Source organism: Panthera pardus, unplaced genomic scaffold (genome assembly GCF_024362965.1).
Source record: "Panthera pardus isolate Hobbes unplaced genomic scaffold, ASM2436296v1 HiC_scaffold_8, whole genome shotgun sequence".
Lineage (NCBI taxonomy): Eukaryota > Metazoa > Chordata > Mammalia > Carnivora > Felidae > Panthera > Panthera pardus.
This window is the reverse complement of record NW_026527013.1, coordinates 22,618,889-22,640,875: the sequence shown is the minus strand read 5'-3', so window position 1 is coordinate 22,640,875 and position 21,987 is coordinate 22,618,889. Positions and strand designations below refer to the sequence as shown.

The following is a 21,987-nucleotide window of genomic DNA, read 5'->3' as shown; positions in this document are numbered from 1 at the left end:
CTGGATACGTCAGGATGTATTAGGTGTTCTGAATGCTGTCTGGCTTGTGGTGAATGTTCAAGAGCATCAGTGAGTTGTCATCATCACCACCACCATCACAAGGCTTTGCCCTGGGAAGCCACAAGGAAAACGAGGATGAGAAAGACAGGAGGCCCTCATAAAGCCCGTGGAGCTGGGCAGAAGAGCTTATAGTGATGGCAAAGCAGTAATTAGAAACCAACTCAACTCTGATAACCACAAGTGACATACAAATGGCAAACGAGGACAGAGATTGGGAAAGGCTGCCCCGAAGGCAGTAGCAACTGAGGGTCCAGCACAGAGCCCCTGGCATAGCAGAAGCTCAAAGGTTGGTTGCTGGATTAAGAAACTAGGCTGTGAAGACTGAGAATTCAACAAGCAGCTGGAGGGACAAGAATAGGAGTTTATGGCAGTGGGAACAAGTAAAGCAAAGGCCAAGAAGAAAGCATGGGATGGGTTTCTGAGACCCAGAACTCACGTTTAAGGAGCTCATGGGTGCGTGTACTTGGGTGGTGAGGGTATGGCTGGGCCAGGACAGGTGAAGAAGCATCACAAAGGATCCAGCCAGCCCTCGATTATGAATTCCTGCCAGCCCTCAAGTCTCAGCTGAAGCCCCTCCCTTTGCAAAGCCTCCTCGGACCCTGAGCCAAAGCAGGGCTTTAAGTCACATGCTGTCAGCACACCTCCATGGCACCGCAGGGAGACTTGCATGTGGTAGTCTAATTCTTTGAGAAATACCCAATTTCTGCACTAGACTGTAATCTCCATGAAGGTGCAGCCTATCTGATTTTTCTTGTCCTACATCCCCAAAGCCAGCACCATACCCAGAACAGAGTATCAAGATATCTGTTCTGTTGAATGATGAATGAACAAATGACTGATGAATGAATGACTGTTTCCTCGTGTTCCTGCCAGGGACCAGCCACGGCCCGAAGCAGCCACGTGTGCTATCTGGAGATGCTCCCCACCGCCTCCCTGCATGTGAAATGGAGAAATGGAGAAAGAACGTGTAATTGATGTATTCTGACATCCTGGACTAAAAGCTGGCACACAAGAAGCAAAGTAGTACTAGCCGTCATCTCTCAAAGTTATACTGCGCTATTCAAGGGCTGAATTCAAGGACTTGTCAAAAAAGAATAGAAAGTGACTCTCTTCACTCTTCAGCCCTTCTGCTGCACCTTCTCCTCCACTCTCAACCCAGGAATCTTGCCCACAAAACAGATCTAAGAAAGACAGTGCACAGTGAAGATTCATAGCCCATGGCAATGGGAGTGTGCAGGGTTTGGTGGGTGAGCTGAGAGGTCTAAGTCACCACTGCAATACACATGAAAAAGATGACACACACACAGGTAGATCAGCAGGGAAAGCTTTCTCTCCCCAAGTCCTAGAAAAAGCACTTTGAATGGGGTCTTGATGGGTAGAGGCTATTTCAACATCCTAGTGGGACTTTGCAGCTAATTCAGAACACGAGAGCTTTTAAACAGCTTTTTTCCAAAAGAGATAAAGGGTACCCAGCCTGTCATTTTACCCTAGAATGAAAACTAACCAAATAATTAGTTTCAACACAACCATGAGGCTACATCTAATATGACCTCTCTTCTTGAGATGCCACCCTGGAAAGTTCACGTGCGCACACACACACGTGCGCACACACACATACCTCACCTTCAGATAGCGGGGGACAAATGGTGTTTTGCCTGGGAATTTAGGTAACACTAAAATGAGGAAACAACAGCCCCCATTAGCTGAGGGTCATGGCTGAGGACAGAACAGACCAGGTGTGAATCTGTGTTCTGTCTTTTATGATCTGGCTGATCTCTCTGAGCCTTAGAGTTCTCAGCCCCTGCATTCATTCATTTATTCCACAAATGTTTACTGATACAGACTATCACAGGAACCAAAAATAGAGCAATGAAGAAGCCAAAGGTCTTGCTCTGGAGAATGAACGTCCTCTAAATGAAGCAGCACCTCTAACCTCGGAGGTGGGTGTACGAATCAAAGAAGGCAAGAATCACAACAATGGCGGCTGCCCTTCACTGAATTCCTACAGCTGCCAGACACTGAGCTAAATTTTACAGTCATGGTCTAATTTAAAAATCTGTACGACAGTCCAGTGAGATAGAGATCACTTACAGAAGAGGAAAATGTAAAGCTGTTCAAGGCCATATACTATCCACAGGTAGCTTCTGGCACCATGAACTTCACACTCAGCTCCACTGCTTACGTCTGGCCCAAACAGCCGGCGTTTCTGGGATGTGCAAGTTCACCTTCCTGTGCTACTCAGGTTACATCTCAGCCTTCCCTCCCCCAAAGGACCTCAGCTCTTCTTTGCTGGTTCCAGCCTGAAAAGAACACGGCACACTTGTTGAATGAATGCTGGCTTTTTCTTTTTTCTTTTAATTTGGCAGTTTAAAGCAATTAACGTCATCTAGTCAGGCGTGTTATTAAGTCAACATTCAGGGGAGGCTGGATCAGGGGAAATGAGTATACCAGGTTATATAAATGCCAATTTACTCACTGTCTAAAATATCACAGAATTTCATCATATGTCAAATATTTTAGTCCCTTTTATTTTTGCCTTTTATATTCAAAGATGACTCCATTCCCTGATACAACTCTCAGAACAAGTCTGTGGTACAAGAACCCTTGGGAAATACATTAGCAAAAGTGGACAGGAGAATTTACCAGGATGGGATGTCATTTTAGCCTCCTCTGACATTGATGCTGCTCTGTCTTCCCTCGGCCACTGGGCCAAGTCCGCCTCATCGTCTACACCTAATACATCATTTTTGCACTAGTGTGAACTGGTGACCCTGCTAGACTCTGCGTACCCTGGTGGGGCCAGGAGTACCTCCACACCCTCCCCTCCCACAGGCACCTGCTGCAGACAGAGGCAGGGCGACAGATGGCGGTAGGATGTACAGACCCTGGCACAGCATGGACAGAGTGCCACCCAGCTCATGGTGGAGCATCCTGGGAGACAAGGTGAGGTCTGCCCTCCCCTAGAAGCAGGCTGAGTCTCAGCACGGAGAGACTCTCCAGCTCTGTCGCATACAGGCCCAGAGAAAAGCAACAAGCTGCCCCAAGTCTGCAAGTTCAGCAGTGTCAGAGCCAGGGCTAGAATCTGGAACTCAGACTTCCAGGCAGGGCCCTGGGACCCTCTAGTCTAGCCACATCACACCCAAATAACCAAAAGGGGAAAAAATTTAAAAAAAAAAAAAAAAAAAAAAAGAACAAACAGGAAACCCAGCTCAGAAAACTCAGATCCAAATGGTAGGAAGATAAATTCTTGGAAGGAGGTAGAATAACCAAACCAACCTTCCACAAATATGAGCATAATAGTCACATCTGCATCTGGGGGACGGGGTGGTCCTCTACCTGCTTCTCCGTCACTCGCTTCATGATCTTGGGCTCTGTTTTCTCAAATACAGTATGAGGATGGGATACTACTCATGGGCTATTGTGAAGATTAAATCACAAGAGCTCCCTATGCACTTGTCCATTCACCAAACACTCATGGAGCATCCGCCAGGACCAGGTCCTGGCCTTGCCAAGGACAAGGTATCATCCCCAGCCTCAGAAAGACAACACCTGGTCAGAGAAGGAGATGAGAAAGCAAATAAATGCCAGCAGGTGCAATAACAAATACCAGATGTAGTGGATGCTCTAAGAGCAGGAGGCCCATCTAACATAGATGGACAAACTCTTTGTAAATTCCGTAAGTGCTAAGTAAAATATCAGGTGCTTTGAAGACCACTTGGCTCACCCTATGCTTCCCAAACCCGCCTCTTCCACTCTCCTCCCTGTCTCTCACATTTCCTCCCCATCACTCCCCATCATGCCACCCACATATCGCCTCTAGCTGGGCTGCCCACATGGTAACACCTGTGACCAACTGAGCTGGCTGCTGGCAATAGGAAGAGGCAAATGCAAACAGGTAAGAACAGGCGTCACAGTCAGACAGCCCTGAGTTCAAGAACCAATGCCACCACTTACTAACTCTGTGACCTTGGGCAAGTCCCTTCACCTCCCTGAACCTAAGTGTCCTCATGTAGAAAATGAGGCTATCAAAGTACCTGTCTCATGGGATTGTTGAGAAGGTAAAATGAAATTTATACAGAGAGCTTAGCATAGCTGATAAACCTTATCTACCACTATCGGAAAACGCAGCATTAGTCCCAGACTCAATGCTGCACCTCCCAGCATGAAAACGAACCAGCCTGTAATTTACCCTAGTAACACTGAGGGCACTGTTATTCTCTTAACATATTTATTAGGCTGTAAAATCAATGTATTGGTTACAGCCAGCCTTCCAAAATGAATAGAATAGAAAGAGCATAGTAGGTTACAAATGAATACAACAGGATAGAAAAGAAAAGAGAAAAGAAAAGAAAAGAAAAGAAAAGAAAAGAAAAGAAAAGAAAAGAAAAGAAAAGAAAAGAGAAAAATAGAATCAGAGTCCAGTCCAATAGACCAGATTGCACAGCAAGGAAGGCTAAGTAATGTTGCATGAAACTTGCGTTGCACATGTTAAGTCGTGTGCAATGGTTGCACTGAACCATGTATTTCTTTCTTTGGGTCACGGTCCAAAAACTCTGAAAGCTGCAGACTTAGGAAAAATGCAGTTTTGTGCCCAAGAGGACCCTGGGAGAGCAATTCTCTTACCAGGGAGATGAGAAGCAGCCTTTTATGGAAAGCAGACGGCATCTTTCATATTGATGTTCACCAATTTTCTGTTAAAGGTCCTGGTAACCTATTTGGTAGGAAGAAAAGCCATCGGTGACAGGTCAACAAATTTCTCTCCATCTTACAAATTGGAGAATGGCCACTTCAACTCTGCTGAGTGATTTCTAAACAAACTGCTTCAACAATCAGATGTGCTCCTGGGTACCTTCTGACTTAAAAGATAAAATCCCTGACTTGTTCTAAAGTCCCCATCTCCACTGCAGAGAAAATCTCCATTCATGCCATGCCCGCTGAGGAAGCCTGGGTTCGGAGACCGAGCACAGACTTCACACACACAGACACTTAAGCAAACCACGGTAGGAAGATGTGCACATTTCCCCTCAGCAGGAAAGAGAGGGAATGATTCAGTCTCTTTACGGGAATCCAGAAGACTTCCCAGGGGTGGGATTCAAAGGGCATTTCTCAAAGCACGGTCTCTGGACCACCAACAACAGAATTACCGAAGATGTTTGCTAGAATGCAGATTCCAAGGCCCTGGGTCGAGCTTACTGATTCCAAATCTCTGGGGTAGGACACTGGAATAATGCATTTTAATAAGTTCCCCAGGTGATATTTCAGCGTGAAGTCTGACCTCCTCGAGAGGCAGGGCTCAGCAGTCAGACAAGGGCAACGGGGTCAGCAGTGTGGACGGCGGGAGTTGCATGGGCACAGAGGCGTGACACAGCCTGATGCGTTTGGGGACTGCAAGAAGTGTGCTGTCACCGAAGCACACAGGGCCAAAGGATGCAAAGGTGGCCACAGTGGCAAAGGGATTGTGGCACCAAACACAACTCCACACGCCTCACTGCGTATTCAATGGGTGTTTATCGAAGCAGGAAGGGAGTGAGGGAAGGAAGGAAGAAAACATTTCCAACATTGGGTCAAAAGCAAATGTGTTCTTGTAAGTCTGTTAAGACAGCTAAAGATTTTCCCAAACCAAGATATTCTACCCAAAACAAAGCAATTGGTCAGTTGAACCTCTATTGTGGAAAAGGAGAAGGCTGACGTCTCGGGTTTCCAGATGGGTTTATCAATGCTGAATAAACGCTTTTGTTGACTGTCTGTCTTCTACTCCCTTCATTTAACATAGATTGTACTAATAAGGGGAATGTTCCCCATGATACACTGGGACAAAATATTTGGGCAGTTAAACACAGACACACTAAGGGAACATTTCCTCTACGTGAAATTCAGGCCTACACGTGGCTGGATCAGAGGAGAGGCCGCACAAGAACAGGCTTCCTGCGGGGTCCAGCAGTGGGGCTTGGACAGGCGTGGGCCAGGCTGAGGCTAGAGGCTGTCTCTCTCCATCCTCCAAGGAGCCCACTGTGGGACGTGGAGCCTTCCTTCCCTCTGTGGTCTCGACGCTCTGATCAATATACGAACTGGCAGTAAAAACGCCAGTGCTCCAGGCCTGGCCCATTCTGGATTCACTGTGACATGGGCCATGCCACCAGGCTCAAGCACCCAGGGCTGGAGGGACTGGTCCCCAAGATGTGCCCCAAGCTTGGAACCCACCCCCTCACCCCCCCCCTCCCCCCACACACACTCACAGCTTGGAGCTCATGCCCTTCTGAGTAGTCCGACTCAGCATGAAGGTAGGAGGTAGGCGTCAGATTACGGTCAATGCGTGCCACGCGGCAAATCCCAGGTGTGATGTGACACAGGAGCAAAGACCACCCAAGGCAGCCTCCTAGCCTCCCCGCAGAGTGATGTCCCAGGAGGAGCTGGACGGGAACTCCTCTATAAGCCTGAGAAATGCAATAGTGTCGGACCTGATACTAGGGGAAGTGGGCTGGAGCTTAACATCTTCTGACAAAACTGCCCCTCCATTAAATCCACGTAATTTAATTCCCACTTCCCAACCAGCTGCTCCCCTAAATCTCAGAGGGGCTGTGCTTGGTGCAAGCTTTCAGCATATCCACGGGCCAGGCCTGGGGACGAGAACAGACAACTGCACCTTCAGGACTCAAAAGCAAATGCAAATAACCCCGCCTGGCTGTCTGGCCTCTCCCACCGTGCCTTGCCTTCGTACAGGGAGGTGAGGGGACCAGCCATGCAGGCTGCAGCCAGGACGCCGTCTGAGAGCGGGTAATGCTGCCCTGTGGACGCTGCGGTTACATGCAGCGGACAATAAGCTCCCGATCGCCCACGATGCACACTCAGAAACCCAGTCCCAGTGATATAAAGAATAGGCAAACAAATAAACAAACACATGCAAAATAAAAACCTGCAAGGAGGAGAAACCAAGCCCAGCAAACACTGTGCAGCATCCTGACACCGGCAGGGCCTCGGAGAAGGTGAAAGGGATAGAAATTACAATTCACATTTGTCCCTAATGTCACTGGGAATGTGGCATTCGAGCACTTCATGGAATTAGCTGCAGCAGCTTCCTAATTGCCTTCGCCGAGTTGCCTCCCCCAGGTTGATGGTGGCGGCTGCGGCGGAGGCCCCATCAGTCTCGCTTGGTGCTCTTCGTGCACCCGCCCGGCACTGCGGTGCTCCTGCCCGGCACTGCGGTCCTCCCGCCGCAGCTGCTCGGCTTGGCGCTGCAGAGGTGCCGGGACCCCTCAGCCTGGTAAGGAGGCTTCTGGGCGAGACACGGCCGTGTTTTCGGGATGCGGCGGGGATGCTCCCCAGGGGCAAGGAGGGGGTCGCAGGCTGGAAGAAGTGAGGACCAGCTGGCTCGGATGTCTGGCAGTGCCTGCTGGCACCAAGAGGGCTGTGGGCGAGGGACCTGCTTGCAGGGCTTCCGAGCTGGCTTGCTGCAGCCAGGAGGCAGCCCCCGACTTTTTGCGGCATCCACGCCTGATGCTGAGGATTCATAAAACCCAGTACGAGAGAGTAAATGGGGAAAGAGATGTGAAGGACCTAGTTCTTGGCCTGTGCTCAACAGTGTTCTTATTCTGATCACCAGCATGTGAGCACCAGAAAAAAAGGCCCGGCAAGGTTCTTCCTTTGTTTAATCTGTACATTCCGCCAACAACTCCTGAACCCCACCCTAAAGATAGCTCTGTGCTAAGTGCCTCTCCCATCAAAAAGAGCAAGTCTGCCCTTGGAGAATTTAAGGTCTAGTTACCTGCCTCCTTCTTGACACTCCCCACAGGAAGAGATAAGGGATCCTCAGGATATTGCATATCCCCAGGGCTGCCAGGGGCATGAACAGATCTTCCGGACTCATTCTATGCAAAATAAAACTGACCCTAGTGGGTCTAAGGGCTGTGGCCTTTAAGCTGGTTGTCAATCAAGCATAAAAACAGAACTGTTCCTTCCCCGAGGGGGGGGGGGAGGGGGGGGAAGCACCAACAAACACCCAGGAAAGATAGACAAAGAATGAGCACATCAAAAACCAAGGAGGTGAAATCTATTGGGCACTAAAACTGCGAACATGCCAACACAGCTGATTCTCACCATGACCCCATTTTACAGGTAAGGAACCCAAGGCCCAGAAGTGAAGCAAAGAAGGGATACGCTGGGGCTCCAAGCCAGATCCATCTCGTACCAGGGTCCTGGAGCCCAAGCAGGCTCTTCCACAGGATCATCCATTTCCATAATGGGGAACACAAAAAGGGAAACTGAGCCAAATTCAATGAAGATTCTCAGAAAGGTTTCTTAAGAGTCAGACCTGATGTGGAGAGGGGAGGCTGACCCTCAAAGGAAATCAAAAGACAAGCAGCATCATGTTATTATAATAAAAGAGGAAACTGTAGAAAGCTAGAAGGCTTACTGGGCCCTTCCCTCATTGTTGCTCCTTTTTATGGTTTTTTTTTTTTATTTTTTTTAACGTTTATTTATTTTTGAGACAGAGAAAGACAGACCATGAACAGGGGAGGGGCAGAGAGAGAGGGACACACACAATCTGAAGCAGGCTCCAGGCTCCCAGCTGTCAGCAGAGAGCCCGACATGGGGCTCGAACTCACGGACCATGAGATCATGACCTGAGCCGAAGTCGGACGCTTAACCGACTGAGCCACCCAGGCGCCCCTGTTGCTCCTGTTTAAATTCTGTATTATGAAAGCAAACGACAATGCATCCACTAAAAATTCCAAAGGGGAAACATTAAGGATGAGGAAGAAGCTTCCACCAACTGTCCGAATGAGCCAATACCAGGCTAGGACCAAAACATGCTGGTCCTAGAAATACCCAGATGCCCCAGCCCATGCACCTGAACAGGACTCACAAGACCCAAGTTCTAAGCCTGCTTTTGCCACTTGGAGCTGGGGAACCTGGGGCAAAGTTACACCCTCTGTTTTGGCTTCTGCATCTCTAAAATGGAGGTGGTGACGGAACCGACCCCAGGAGTGGTGGTGAGGCATTAAATAATGCAAATGAAGCACATGGCACAACATACAAATCACCTGTGTCAGTATTATGATTACTTTCTAAGACACCCTTGTGGAGCTCAGCGGTGAGCAGCTTCAATGGAGGTCTCCGAATAAGGCCTCCAGTGTCCCGATATCAGCACTCCCCCAAGTGGACAAACCACTATCTCCAGCAGCCAGTAGGCCCAGGTATGCGGGAGCAGCTCCTGGGGAATGGTGACAACAGCCCACCTTTTCCAAACGCTTCCTGTGAGCCACTATTGCTAAGCATCTTGTGTACATCTTCTCATTTGGACTTCCCAACTCCACCCTAGACGTTAGGACCATTGTGCCCATTTGACAGATAAGAACAGTGAGGTTCGATGACTGACTCGTCAGGGTCCTATGATTAGTCAGTGGTAGCAGTGGATTCAAATCTGGATTAGCCTGACTCAGATCCAGACTTTCACCAACACATTTCTGCCTTCCCAAGACCAACCGCCTCCCTTGTAAGTCGGTTAAGCATCCAACTTCAGCTCAGGTCATGATCTTACAGTTCTTGAGTTCAAGCCCCACATGGAGCTCTGCACTGACTGTGTGGAGCCTGCTTGGGATTCTCTACCTCTCCCCTACTTGTGCTCTCTCGCGCTCTCTCTCTCGCTCGCTCTCTCTTAAAATAAATAAATAAACCTTTTTTTAAAAAAAGTTTTCAATCAATAATCCCTTGATTTCTTTCCAAGTCTATATATTTTTAACATTCATAGGGTATTTGTTTCACATAAAAACTGAAAATCTTGCAATTTAAGTAGAAAATCCAGCTGTGGCTCCATAATTTTGAAATTCCTGTTCTGGCAAATGTATATCGCTGGCTTCTTTCAAAAGATTAGTGAGCTGTGAGCCCTTTCCTGAGAGGATTACATCTTATTTCAGGGTGACCAAGTGACTCCTAATATTCAGAAATACTCACACTTGGCCACAGATCTTGAGATTTTAAAGTAGACACCAGTTTTAATCTACACAGGGAAATAGCCCGTGTATATTAAAACACACACACACAAACACACACACACACACACATACACACACGCGTGCATTTGACTGGTTGCCTGACAGTGAGTCCCTTAAACAGTGTCCTCTGTGCTGGTGTACAAAAGCACAGCATTCTGACAGGGGCGCAGGCCAAAATTGAGTAAAAAGAATATTCAAACTTTAGCATTACCATCCAAGAAGCCACATGACTGTCAGTGGGGCAAAAACCTATGCCCACTGAGCTGTTTGCACATAATGTAATCATATTGTGTTAATAGAAATTTCACCGATAATGGAAAGTGGTAGGAGGCTAAGAGTAAAGCTGTATGTTATGACTCGTGGCCAAAGACTACTTACTTCCAATGGATTTATTGCCTCCCACACCTATTGTTCTTTTTACACTATTTTTCCGCCTCTGCCTCAACAAGGCGCAATAGAAAAGGCATTACGGATGGTGCAGGTACAAAGAGCCAAAGCCCTGCCCGGTGTTTCTGGGTCTCCCCTTGCTTTGCAAATTACAGTACAATGTTATAGCAAGAACAAACTTGTGTCCCAAAACTTCCCACCTTTACTGTACGAGGGACTAGATTAGAAGAATTTGGGAAAGAAATCAAAAGGAATCCACCTCCCTGGGGACATAATAAATGCTTTTGTTTGCAATGGTGCCTTTGTTGCATTAAATGCATATGCCATATGCTGTCTTAATTTTATGAACTCATCATGGGGTCAAAGTGACTAAAATTCCTGAAGTCTCTCCTGCTCTTCATTAAAAATGAAGCGGGACACTACAAACAAGAGAAGCCAGGGAAGTGAGGCTTCCCATGTGCCACATATTGTTCCAAACACTTCGTGTGGGTTATAGCATCCAATCCTCCCCAATGCCTATAACACAGGTGCTTTTATTATTAGTTCTGTTTTGCCAGTGAGCAAACCAAAGGCCCAGGGAGGTAAAACTAGTGACTGGGAGAGCAGAATTCAGCTCCAAAGCCCGTGCTCTTTTTAAAAATCTCTTTTCAGCTGCTCAAGCTCATCGTAATAGAAATCTAGATTTTTCTAAAACCAGACACTTGGCTCCCTCCTGGGAGCCAAGAGTGAGCAGCTGTCAAGAAGGAAATGCAGGGTCAAGTTTACATCAGGGGAAGGTCTAGACTCAGGGCAATTCCACAGGCCAATTACACCTTTCACTCCATTTTAATGCAAAACACCAAAGTCTCAGGAAAATATGTCAAATCAGTAAGTGTATGATACCACATTTGCCATATTTAGAGACCTGAGCCAAGAGATGAAGAGCAGGTTTGACTTTTCAGGGAAAACATGGAGGTAAATGCTCCCCGGTTTTGGCAGAACTGCTCAGTCCTCTTGTCTTAGCTGAGACTGCATCCTGCTTGGGGATCCCACAAGGTCACTCTCTTCCTTGGCAGCTGTGCCCTCCAGGCTGAGAAGAGGCCTTAAGGTATCCGACACTGCCACCTCCCCCCTGCCAGCCAGGGCCAGACCAGCCAACCCTGCCCACGCTCCCCGAGGAACCATTTCTGTCCCACGGAAGGCACAGCCCACGCTGGAGGTCAGAGAGCCCTTCCTGGCCTCGCTGCCCAAAGAGCAAATATCTCGAAACCCCACCCAAGCACACACGAGGCCTCTGGCATCCCCACCTACCCAGCCCTTCTCATCCTGCTGTGGCCCTGCAGACCCCGCCGAAGCGTGTGCTCAGGTGGGATCAGCCCACACAGCCGGCATGTGTTGTAAAGGAAAGTCAAAGGCTTGGGGGGGTCAACATGAACCCATGTGAGTCCCAGCCTCACCGCGTGGCCACCTGAGCTACAAGCCCCACCTGGGAGAGGGAGTAAGGTGGGCCGCCTCCAGGAGAACTAAGGACCACATCAGATGCCTTACATGATCTGCTTTCATACAAAGAACGCTTGGCTCGTGAACACTCAGAAGAAAAAAAAAGTCCATCTCCTTCCTATCCAGCCCCCATCAACCATCTGTTTACCTAAGCTGGTTATGACCTTGGTGGATTTCAAGAAGCTGCTGGTGCTGTCAGACTCTGATGTTCTGTAACATTTCTGGGCACGAATGGTGCTTGGGCACTTTTCTGAACTACCTGGCCCAAGGGGAACTACCACAGCTTCTGCATGTTCACCTTCATGCCCGACTTCTTACTGATTTTCACTGCTGGTTACAAGGGCTGCGTGCATAAACAATTTTCTAAAGTTACGCGTCTACAATAGCACCCCCCCACCATGACTTCCAAGTGTTGGTGCCTATGTCTGTACAAACCGGGGTGGCCCGCGTCACTCCTTCAACATCTTCAAGGAGACCAGCAGAGGACTGCAGAGGCTCACAGGCCAAACACAACAACAGGATGCACCAAGCAAGCTCTGAAACATAGGCAGGCAGGGCCAGTGGGAAGGGCCAAGGGACACAGAATGCCTTTCAGTGCCTCCTGCGACTTGGTGGCAGATGGCAGTCCCCATGCATCACTGCACCTCCCTGTCCCGACAGGAGGAAAGACCCCCCTGCCCAGTGAGGTGCCCTGTCCCCTGCTGGTCTCCAGGGCCACCACCTAGGAAGCTGTTGGGAGAAGTCTAGCAGGTGGGAGGAAATACCTGGAATGCTCTCTGAGAGGGCATTCGGATCAATGAGTGTCCATGGCTGGCTCCTGGATGTGCCCCCCGCCCCGCCCCAGCGAGGGGATCACTGGGCGCCTGGGCTCTCCTATGGCTTTAGCCGCACCCTGAACACTGGGGCACAGGCAGCCACTCCTCAGCCTGACCCACTGCCCCCACAGCAGGGTGAGCCAGGAAGAAGGTAACAGGGAGACCCTGAGGCAGTTCTTCAAGCCCGATGTGTGAGGGGTTCCACTCATGACCCTCAGGGAGAAGAGAGCTGACCTCAAGGAGAGGAGGGCATGTCTGGGGGGGAGGCTGCCTCCACATAGTCTCCTCCCGCCTCCTCCTGCTGGGGTCCACAAGCTCCTCCCCGTCAGGTGGGAGGTGGGATCACCTGCCAACACGCTGGCACCCAGCACTCACCCACCCATTTGTGCACTTGCTCATTTAGTCACACATATCTGTGAGCTAGGCCCCACGGATGCTCAGGGAAGGTTACCTGAAGACCCTCTATTCATATCATGCAACCAATCATGACCTCAACCAATCCCTGCCGGGAGGCTTTCACATACCAGGCACCATGCTAAGTGTTTTTTGCACTTTATTCCATTTAATCCTCACTACAGCCTACAACGTAGAAGGTGCTGGTCTCCTTTCACGTTTGAGGCTACAGGTTCAGAAATGTTAAACTACGAGGCAACCCAGCTAGGAAATGGCAGATTTGGGACTCCAATCCCAGTCCCTCTGACTCTACACCTGTCTTCTCTGCTGTTATCGAGGCTTTCAGTTCCTGAAGTAACTTCTCAGCTGTTACCTCATTTAATCCTCCCAGACACCCAGGAGGTGGAGAAGCACAGGGATTAGCCACAGTTGTTTCAAACAAGAACTGAGGTTGAAAAAGGTCACACAGGGTCAAAGGGAAACTCCAGCACAGCGGCCAGGTAAGCACACTCCATCACCTTGGAAAGGCTGCTTAACTTCAGTAAACCTCAAGCTCCAGATCTGTAAAATGGGGTGAATGGTAGTCCCTGACTCATTTGGTCGCTGGGAGAACTTAGGGATGGCGGATGGCACGTGTGAAGTACTTATCACAATACCTGGAATGCGGTACTTGCAGAGTGGACGCTACCTGTCTTTACTAGGAGATTAAGCAATTTGCCCAAATCCACTCAGGAAACGCCTACAGAAAAGATAAAAAGACAAATGCCGGGGCTCCGAGGCCAGTGACCTTTCCTTTACCAACACTGCATCTCCAAAGGAGTGCGTCTCTGAAAATGCTCCATGCTCTCCACCTATTATGAGGATGAACAAAGACGGGCAAAGGACACCTTCTAGCCTGTGGCGGGAGCGAACGTTCAAGTAGGCTGAGAGGACGAACTGCCCAGCAGGGAAAAGAAAAAGCCGAAATGAGGACGGCCTGCCCCGTAGAGGACACCCAGCACCCAACAGGCCCTGTGCTTTAATGCTCTGCTGTCATCATCTTTAAATTCTTCTTAGTGTTTGAAGGAGGAGCCCCATATTTCCCTTGCACATTGGGCCCTGCAAATTATGTAGCTGGTCCTGGTCTCAGAAGATCCTCAGCTTCCAGCTGCCTACAAGATCTCAGGTGCCAGCTGGACTGGCTCTGTCCCAGCACCCTGGTGGGGTCCCTCAAGCCACACTCTCTGGCAGCCCGAGAGGACAAGAGTGGTCTTCTCCATCAGCAGGCGGCATCTGGCACAATCTGTGATAAGCAGCATCCATTTTCACGGGCATATGCACGCATGCACGAAGCTAATAAGTGTAATGGTAATGACATGTGCGAGCCCTGAATATCAACTGGATTCACCTACAACGGATAACCAGAGGTCTGCTCTGTGAACCCACAGCCACTTACGGCCCTGCCCAGCTTGCCTGTCCAGATCATTTACATGGATAACAGCTCTTTTAACCTTCGGAGGCTACTGTTCTCCAATATCAGGTGCCAAGATAAACACTCTGAAGTGCACAAAGAAATGGCCATCTATTTCTTGTCAAACGATAATGCTCTCCTTTCCAATATGTCCTTGAAATGCCCATTAATAGTTTGGCCTCTGAGCTGTTTATTTCCATAATCTTGATTTGGGGTAACCAGGAAGGTATGCAACATACAAATTTAATACACATTATACATTTAATGCCTTATTTAAACAGCCTTGGAATGAGCACCTAATGAGTGGTGGATGTCCAAAGCAAGTGGACACTGAAATGTTTACCATTTATTGGTAACACACTGGACTCTTCTCATAGTTTGTATCCATAAAATAACTTTCTTCTGAAAAGCAGACATGCTGGCTACACACACAGAAATCCCCTAAAAAAAATCAGCGATGCAGATGCCTAATCTGTCAAGGCGGGGGGTTGTGGTCCAGACAGAGGGGTCTCTGAGACTGGCTTTACATTTCAGGAACAACCACCTCAGTCCGCTGGTCACTAAATACTCAGGAAAATCACAGGAAATCAAGCAGCCCTCCTCTTCCTCTATATCATTTCCTTCTCTCGAAGGAGACGCTAACTTTTGTTTAATGGACCAAAGAAGGCTGATAAAGACTCCACCAGTGTTTCCAGAAGCCTGACGTGGGGAACTCTCTTTCCGAATGATACGCAATAGCATGACTGCAATCACTCGAGATAAAACATAGGCCATTATGTCTCTTGTATAAAAGTTGCATTAAAAGGATCTCAGATGCTAATTCACAGGCTGGCATTTACAGCATTTATTTCATCTTTTCTCTGTCTCAGCCACAGCAAACATCCCAGTCAGAGCAGAGCGTCCCAGGGAGCACAGAATCTGTTCAGAGCCTCTGTCTAGAAGATGCCGTGGGTCTCCACCGAGGAGGACCATTTCAATTAGCACTGTGACTGCGAAACACGGAGGACCCCTGACCGACATGAACACGGACAAAGAAGAAGTCCATTTGTTGCCATCTATGATGGTAAATCTGGATGAATGGCAGACAGGACACAAAAGATCTTGGTGAGAACATACGCTTCTTTAAGTAAGCACCAAGTCATGTATTGATCAACCTAAGTGTGAGCGGTACCACCAACTGAGGATCAATCAAAGACTGAAAAGGGCTCAAATCTCAAACTTGCACTCCTGGGACCATGTGCTCCAGGCTGCAGGACAGCCAAACACCTGGTGGGCCCGCAGGTGCTTGGGGTAATGATTCCACATCTCTTTTACTTTTGTTCGTCCTCACACATGGCTAGGTCTTCACCACAAAATGGACACACCAACTGTACTTGCACATGCCCCACAGATTCCATAATTATTAGGTGATTTGGTACTTGCGTGCTTGCCTAAAAGCACCCTGGTATTAGAATAAGATAAAACATAAAATGAAATAAAGAGCCAGCATGAGATCACCATAGTAATTGATCAAAATTATAACCACACTGAAATAAAAATCTGAGTTTGCCTCCGACAAGAAAATAATGCCTATATTTTCGTTTCCCTTCATTTTGACCAGCATCTGCAAATCCAGCCACAGGGGCTGCAGCGGCTCCTAATGAAAGAAAAGGCAAAGCAGAAATCTATCTGGCAGCAAAGAAATTTTGAGAGAAAGTAAAAGAAGAAAAAAGACACGAACAAAAGAAGTTCAGACAAAAATTTAGCAAAGCCATACAAAAAGAAGTTTCTCTGGTGGGCAAAGGACAGTGTGTGAGTTCACAAATGCAGTTAGATACATGCGTGGGTAAGATATCACTGACTTGCAGCTGGTTCACCCTGTTCCACTAATGTTCTGGTGACTGGGATAATGAAACCAGTAAAGTGTCCTGAAAGACTGAAATCTGTCATTTCTGAGATTTCAAGGCTTTTAAAAATAATCTGCCAGAGAAAAGTCCAGTAGCTGAAGTGGCGTTGGGAATTAAATCACTGGCGGTGGAGGCTGAATGCATTCATCTTGCAGAATGACAAACAACTGTGTTTTCTCAACAAAAATGTTCAGCAAAGTAGCACCCCCCCCCCCACCTAAAAAGCAATCTGTACACGCGTCAGGCTTCCTACCCGATTCCTGACAAGTGAATCCTCCTTTTCAATTATTTAAAAGTCCATCGATCTCCACACTGATGAAAAGTCATAATTATCAAAATGGGTGAAAGAACCAACCTTTCACTTTGCGGACTCCGTCTTGCGCAAAGAGACATCACGTTTATGTATTAAAGCCGTCCTCTCAATAAATAGTTGATGACGCAAAAGCCTTGCCACGCATTCCAAGAAGTGCGTGTTTGGTAAGCACTGCATGAGGTATCCAAGGTAAATGTCAATTATTTTCCTCGCATTAAAGACAGAGACATACCGTACCTGTATTTCCGCTGTGTACTTATCATCACGATTCTAGAAAGTGTAATTGGAACCCTTCATTCCCATAAACATAGCATTGTCTGAATGCGGTACTAAATAGAATGAAAAACCCAGCCTCGACCACATTCTTCCTAAGGAGGATGAAATGAGAATCACACCACTTTAAAACCTTGTATTGTGGATGTTCGGAGCGTGGAGCCCACGAGTTTAACAGCCTAGGTTACCAGACCCACCAGAATGCTGCGCACTGAATCCCCAAATAGAGAGGTAAAAAAACTATACCTCTCCAAAAGAACCCAAACAATGTGCATTCTTTGAGGAAAATGAAGCAAGATAGAGGCAGCTGAATACCGGCATGAATACGTCAAATAGGAAAGTTAATTAAAAGTTGAAGTGAATCGAAACGTCTACAGTACCTGCCAGCTTAGGACAGCAGGATACGGACCCGCAGCAGCACGACACAACTTCCCTTGCAGGGGTCCATGGTTCTGTAACAATTGTAAAACCCCTCAAGCTTAACTCTGGGCCCAACATACAAGTCTCATGTTCTTCCATTCGGTACTGAAAACACGCGACTTTGCTAAAACGCAATGAGTGCATCTTATAAACTCAAAAATATCCTCTTCTTAAAAAACTAATAGGCTGCTATTCCTGTGCTCAACAAAGACAAAAAGCAGGGGGGAAGAAAAAGAGGAAAATTCTGGCAGAGAATACCTACCATATTATCATAAGCTAAAGTAGCAAAAGCCGTGGTATTAAACATAGAAACAACTGAGGACATACTCTCTTTCTTGAAGCCGTGACAATGAAGTACATTGTTAAATACTTGTATTTATGCTGATGAAGTCAGTGATAATACTACCAGCTCAAATTATATTATCTAATAAAAGCCTTACCAAAATGGCAGTTTTCCCAGTCTCCAAACACCTTAAAATAAGTGGCCAATTGTTATTTAACTTATACTCACAATAGCTGTTTTGTAAAGTTTTTGCCCTAGTGCAAAAATTACTAAGCTCCCATTCTAAAAATGAACACACTCCATTAATTCACAACAAGAAGTGTCAACTAGAGAAACGACACAGAGCATGTAAAATTATACACTGGTATACAGTATACCCACTTAACTGAAAACCAAGTTCAAATGTCCATGCCTTAAAAGTGTAATTATGCAAAAGTGTCCATTATGCAACATGGTATTGTCACCTTTGAAGACCCTTAATACAGTGTTCGCACATTTTTCAGCCAAGTTTTTTTTTTAACTCATTTTGAAAGTATCTTCATTATTAAGGATGAAGTGACGTGATGGGAGGATGCATAGAGTTCTGACTGGAAGAGTGTTTCTTCACGCACATGGGCAGAAACTCGAAAATAAACAAGAGAAAGGCAACTGTCTCCTTGCTTTTCCAAAAGATTTGATGCCTCCCACACTCTGAGCACCTGAGACCTTTCTTATACCTTCCTATACTCTGAACTGTCAAAAATCAATGTTCTCTGCTAATTTAAAAAACACTGTCATATTTGGAGGTAACGGGCCAAGATGACCAAAAGGTACCTACAAAAGTGCCCCCCAAGTTGTCCGGCATGCCTGCCCATCGTTCATGAAAGTGCTTGCCTATCAAGCCAAAGCCATAGGTATCTCAGGACTCCTCAGCAGATGCCTGCATTCCAAATGCAAGAGCAGGTATGCACCCTGGAACCCAATGGCAAGCAACACCCCACCTTCCCCTCGCATCAGATTACAAAAAGCCAGGCAACAGCAAGAAATGACAACAAAGCCATAAACAGCTGGATATAATTACACAATTGTCAAGCTGCAAACATGACAAAAGCAGAGCTAGGCTTGTGAATTCAATATCAGAAAGGATGCTGATGAGAAGGTAAGAGAAGCATTTTGGCTGTTTCCAATTTGCTATTATAGAGTGGCCAATAATATGGCTGATGGGCTTTTGTGCAGCACGTATGTGAGTGCGAGTGCCCGTGCTAACTTCAGAGAGAAGGAAAAAGCGTATCTCATGCGCTTCTACAAAACGTGAGATAAAAGATATGTAAGCACACACACACACACACACACACACACACACACACACACAAAACATTCACAGGCTCTGAAGGGATACTTTCAGAGTTGGTACAACCTCACTACAACATGCAGATGAAAAATGTTTCTTTAAAGTTATACAAAACGTTCTCTTCTTTAAAAGCATAAGGAAAACACACTACCAATGCAACACACGCAGTGCAACAGTCCAAAACTTTCCACATAAAACATCTGACACGCAGGCAAAATGCCAAAGCAGAATACAGACTGGTCCAGGTTAAAAGAATGCTAGCAAAGACGCAATTCCTATAAACGGAGAGGTGGGTCACAGGAATGTAAATGATCATCTTCCATAAAGGCACATCGTAGCCTCAAGTTTTTATCAACTGCCTATAATTCAATGGATTCCTTCCCCAAATAGCGGAGTTGAGCAAACAATTTTTTCACGGTTTCAAAGAATATGACCATTGGCAATTTTTAAGAATAACTTCCCTCATTCCATTGTGGGCTGATGCCTTATTACGATATTCGGATTTCGTGTGACAAACTGTTTCATATAATGTCCCCAAAAACGCTACTCTCTGAAGCGGAATGCCATAAATAAAATACGTACTTGGTTACCAGGCAGCATGCATAACACATATGTTACATTGGCCCAAAAAGCACATTTAAAAATGCTTAAAAGTTAACTTGACAATTTAAGCTGTTTGTACCCATTTTCAGAGGATTATCCCCTAAAGGCCAATTTTTATTTTCTATCTTTGAGAGAATACTTGGATTAATCCTGTTGATTTGTTAACTTGAAATTCTTTTAACCCCTGTAATCTCTCCTTCCCAGCCTATATTTTTCCTTTTGCTTCCTTGGAGAGGAGGGCAAAGGACCATACATTTCACAAGGTAATTTTAAGCATAATACTGCCTGTTTGAATTAAAATTGATGTAGCTTCTGATAAAAGCCTAATAATCAATTCTCCATTCTCATTACTCTCCAGAATTATATGGACGCAGACCAATTTCTTAAGTTTGTGGACTACTCTCATAGGTTATTACCCGGCAGTGCAGCTGAGTGGAAAGATAACCACATTCATTCTCCTTATCTGTAATGATGTAATGCATCCCAGCCGTGGGTCTAGATGATTGGGGAATAATGGGATTGTACAACCGCAGGGATGACAAACAATAGTGCAGCGTCTTTCTCAGACACGCCGAACCCCAGTCTCCAACGCAGGCAAGGTGAAAGACATCGTAAAACAGGCGCTGACGCTGCCCCTTGGATGAAGTTAGCATGTTTTGGCCAGAGAAGCATCTGCCCTCACACTGTAACAGCAATACCGGCACTGTAAGGAGAGCCATGCAAAAACACTCAGTTTCTGAGCCCTAGCCAGGACAGTGCCAGTGAGTATCCCGCTTTTCTTTGTGTTTAGAATCAAGTGTCATCTAAAAATAACCAGTTGGTGGGGAGAAGTCATTGCACACTTCATTGCCAAGAAACGAGGGGATCAGAGACACCTCTGATAACTGATGCTGCTCCTCGGGGTTCACGTTTGTTTGGAAAACTAAATCTGCCTCCATTTTCTGTGCTGGAAAAATCATCGCTTCCTGCCACCACAGAAACCTTACCTTTTGCAGAAGCTGGGAACCAGAGTACTTAGCAGCAATGGATTTTATCTCCCCACCAAAAGCCGAGGCCCAGAGCTTCACCCTACAGGGAGAAAGGGCAAATGTAACACCCGTGTCACAGTCAACACGCACGCACACACGGAGCTGTGGCTGAAGGAGCCGGGCGATAGAACATTGGAGGGGGAGAAAAAAAAAAAAAAAAAAAAAGATAGAAAAAGCGCCTGGGTAGAAACTGCCAGCACCAAACTGCAGAGCGCAACGCAGGAGGGGGCCCGAGGGGGGTCACATAGTTCAGAATGCGCGAAGTCTCCCAAGCTCTCTAAAAAGATCACTGGGGGTTATGTGAATAATTGCCCGAGAACTGGACCACGCAAACTGGGATCACCCGGCAAATACTAGTCGGAAGAAACCCACCCATCCCCCCACCCCAAAAGAAGTGAGATGGCAAGATAGCAAAGAGGGAGTAAATAAACGGCCCGTGGAAGTTGGATTCGGTAAACAGGCTTCAAAGTTGGAGGTGTCACTTGAGGTGAGCCTCTCCAGGTCTCCCTCGCCAACCCGAGCGAGGGGGCAAGAGCATCCCACCCCAGTCTCGCCGCCCCACGCCCGTCCTGAAAGGCAGGTGCGAAAGGCGAGGCCGACGCCGGCGGCAGGTCCTGCCCGGCCGCACCTGCAGGCGCCCAAACTTGGACACGGCGGGTCGCGGGCGGCCGGGTCCCCTCCCCGGGCGGCGCACGACCCGGCACTTACACGGAGAGCGGGATCTGCTGCTCCGAGCGCACCACGGCCCCCAGCGCTGCGTAGAGAAGCGCGGCGGCGAGGAGCGCCGAGGCCCCCCGGGACGCGCGCCGCTGCGAGCCCGGCCCGGCCATGCTGGGCTCCCTCCGACGCGCCGGCGGCGGCGACAGGAGCGGCCGCGGGGAGCTGCGCCGAGCGGGCGGTGGGCGAGCGCGCTGGGCTGCCTGCTCCGCGCCGCCCCGCCTGCCTCTCGCGCGCCGGGCTCACTTGGGGAGCAGAAAAAGGAGCAGGGGGTGGGGGAGGGCGGGGAGGAGGGAGGGAAGGGAGGGGAGAGGCAGGCAGGCGGGGGGAGGAGGGAGAGAGCCGCGCCTCTCGCTCGGCGGCCGCCCGGCCCCGCCTCGGCGGCCCCGGGGAGTCCGGCGGGCCCCGGCGGGAGGGCGGGAGGCGCCGCGCGGGCGGGGACTCGCAAACTCCAGTGTCCTTGGCGGCGGCGGAGCGCGCCCTGCCCCGCCCGGCCACTGCGGCCGCCGAGTTCTTTACAACTCCGCAGTCCGCCGCCGCGGGCGCGACTCTCGGGCT

At 48.1% G+C, this 21,987-nt stretch overlaps 1 protein-coding gene across 3 annotated transcripts in view; it reads right to left on the bottom strand.

Annotated features, from left to right (window-relative positions):
* Positions 1 to 21,650, bottom strand: part of CACNA2D3 (calcium voltage-gated channel auxiliary subunit alpha2delta 3) — an 859,023-nt gene extending 837,373 nt beyond the window's left edge. For all 3 annotated transcript variants that reach the window (XM_053897956.1, XM_053897957.1, XM_053897958.1), the window contains exons 1-2: positions 21,421 to 21,650; positions 20,671 to 20,752 (exon numbers count right to left, since the gene is read on the bottom strand). In XM_053897956.1, the coding sequence (XP_053753931.1) occupies positions 20,671 to 20,752; positions 21,421 to 21,542 (204 nt within the window). In that variant the 5' untranslated portion in view covers positions 21,543 to 21,650. The remainder of the gene's footprint in view (positions 1 to 20,670; positions 20,753 to 21,420) is intronic.
* Between the last annotated feature and the right edge of the window lie 337 nt (positions 21,651 to 21,987).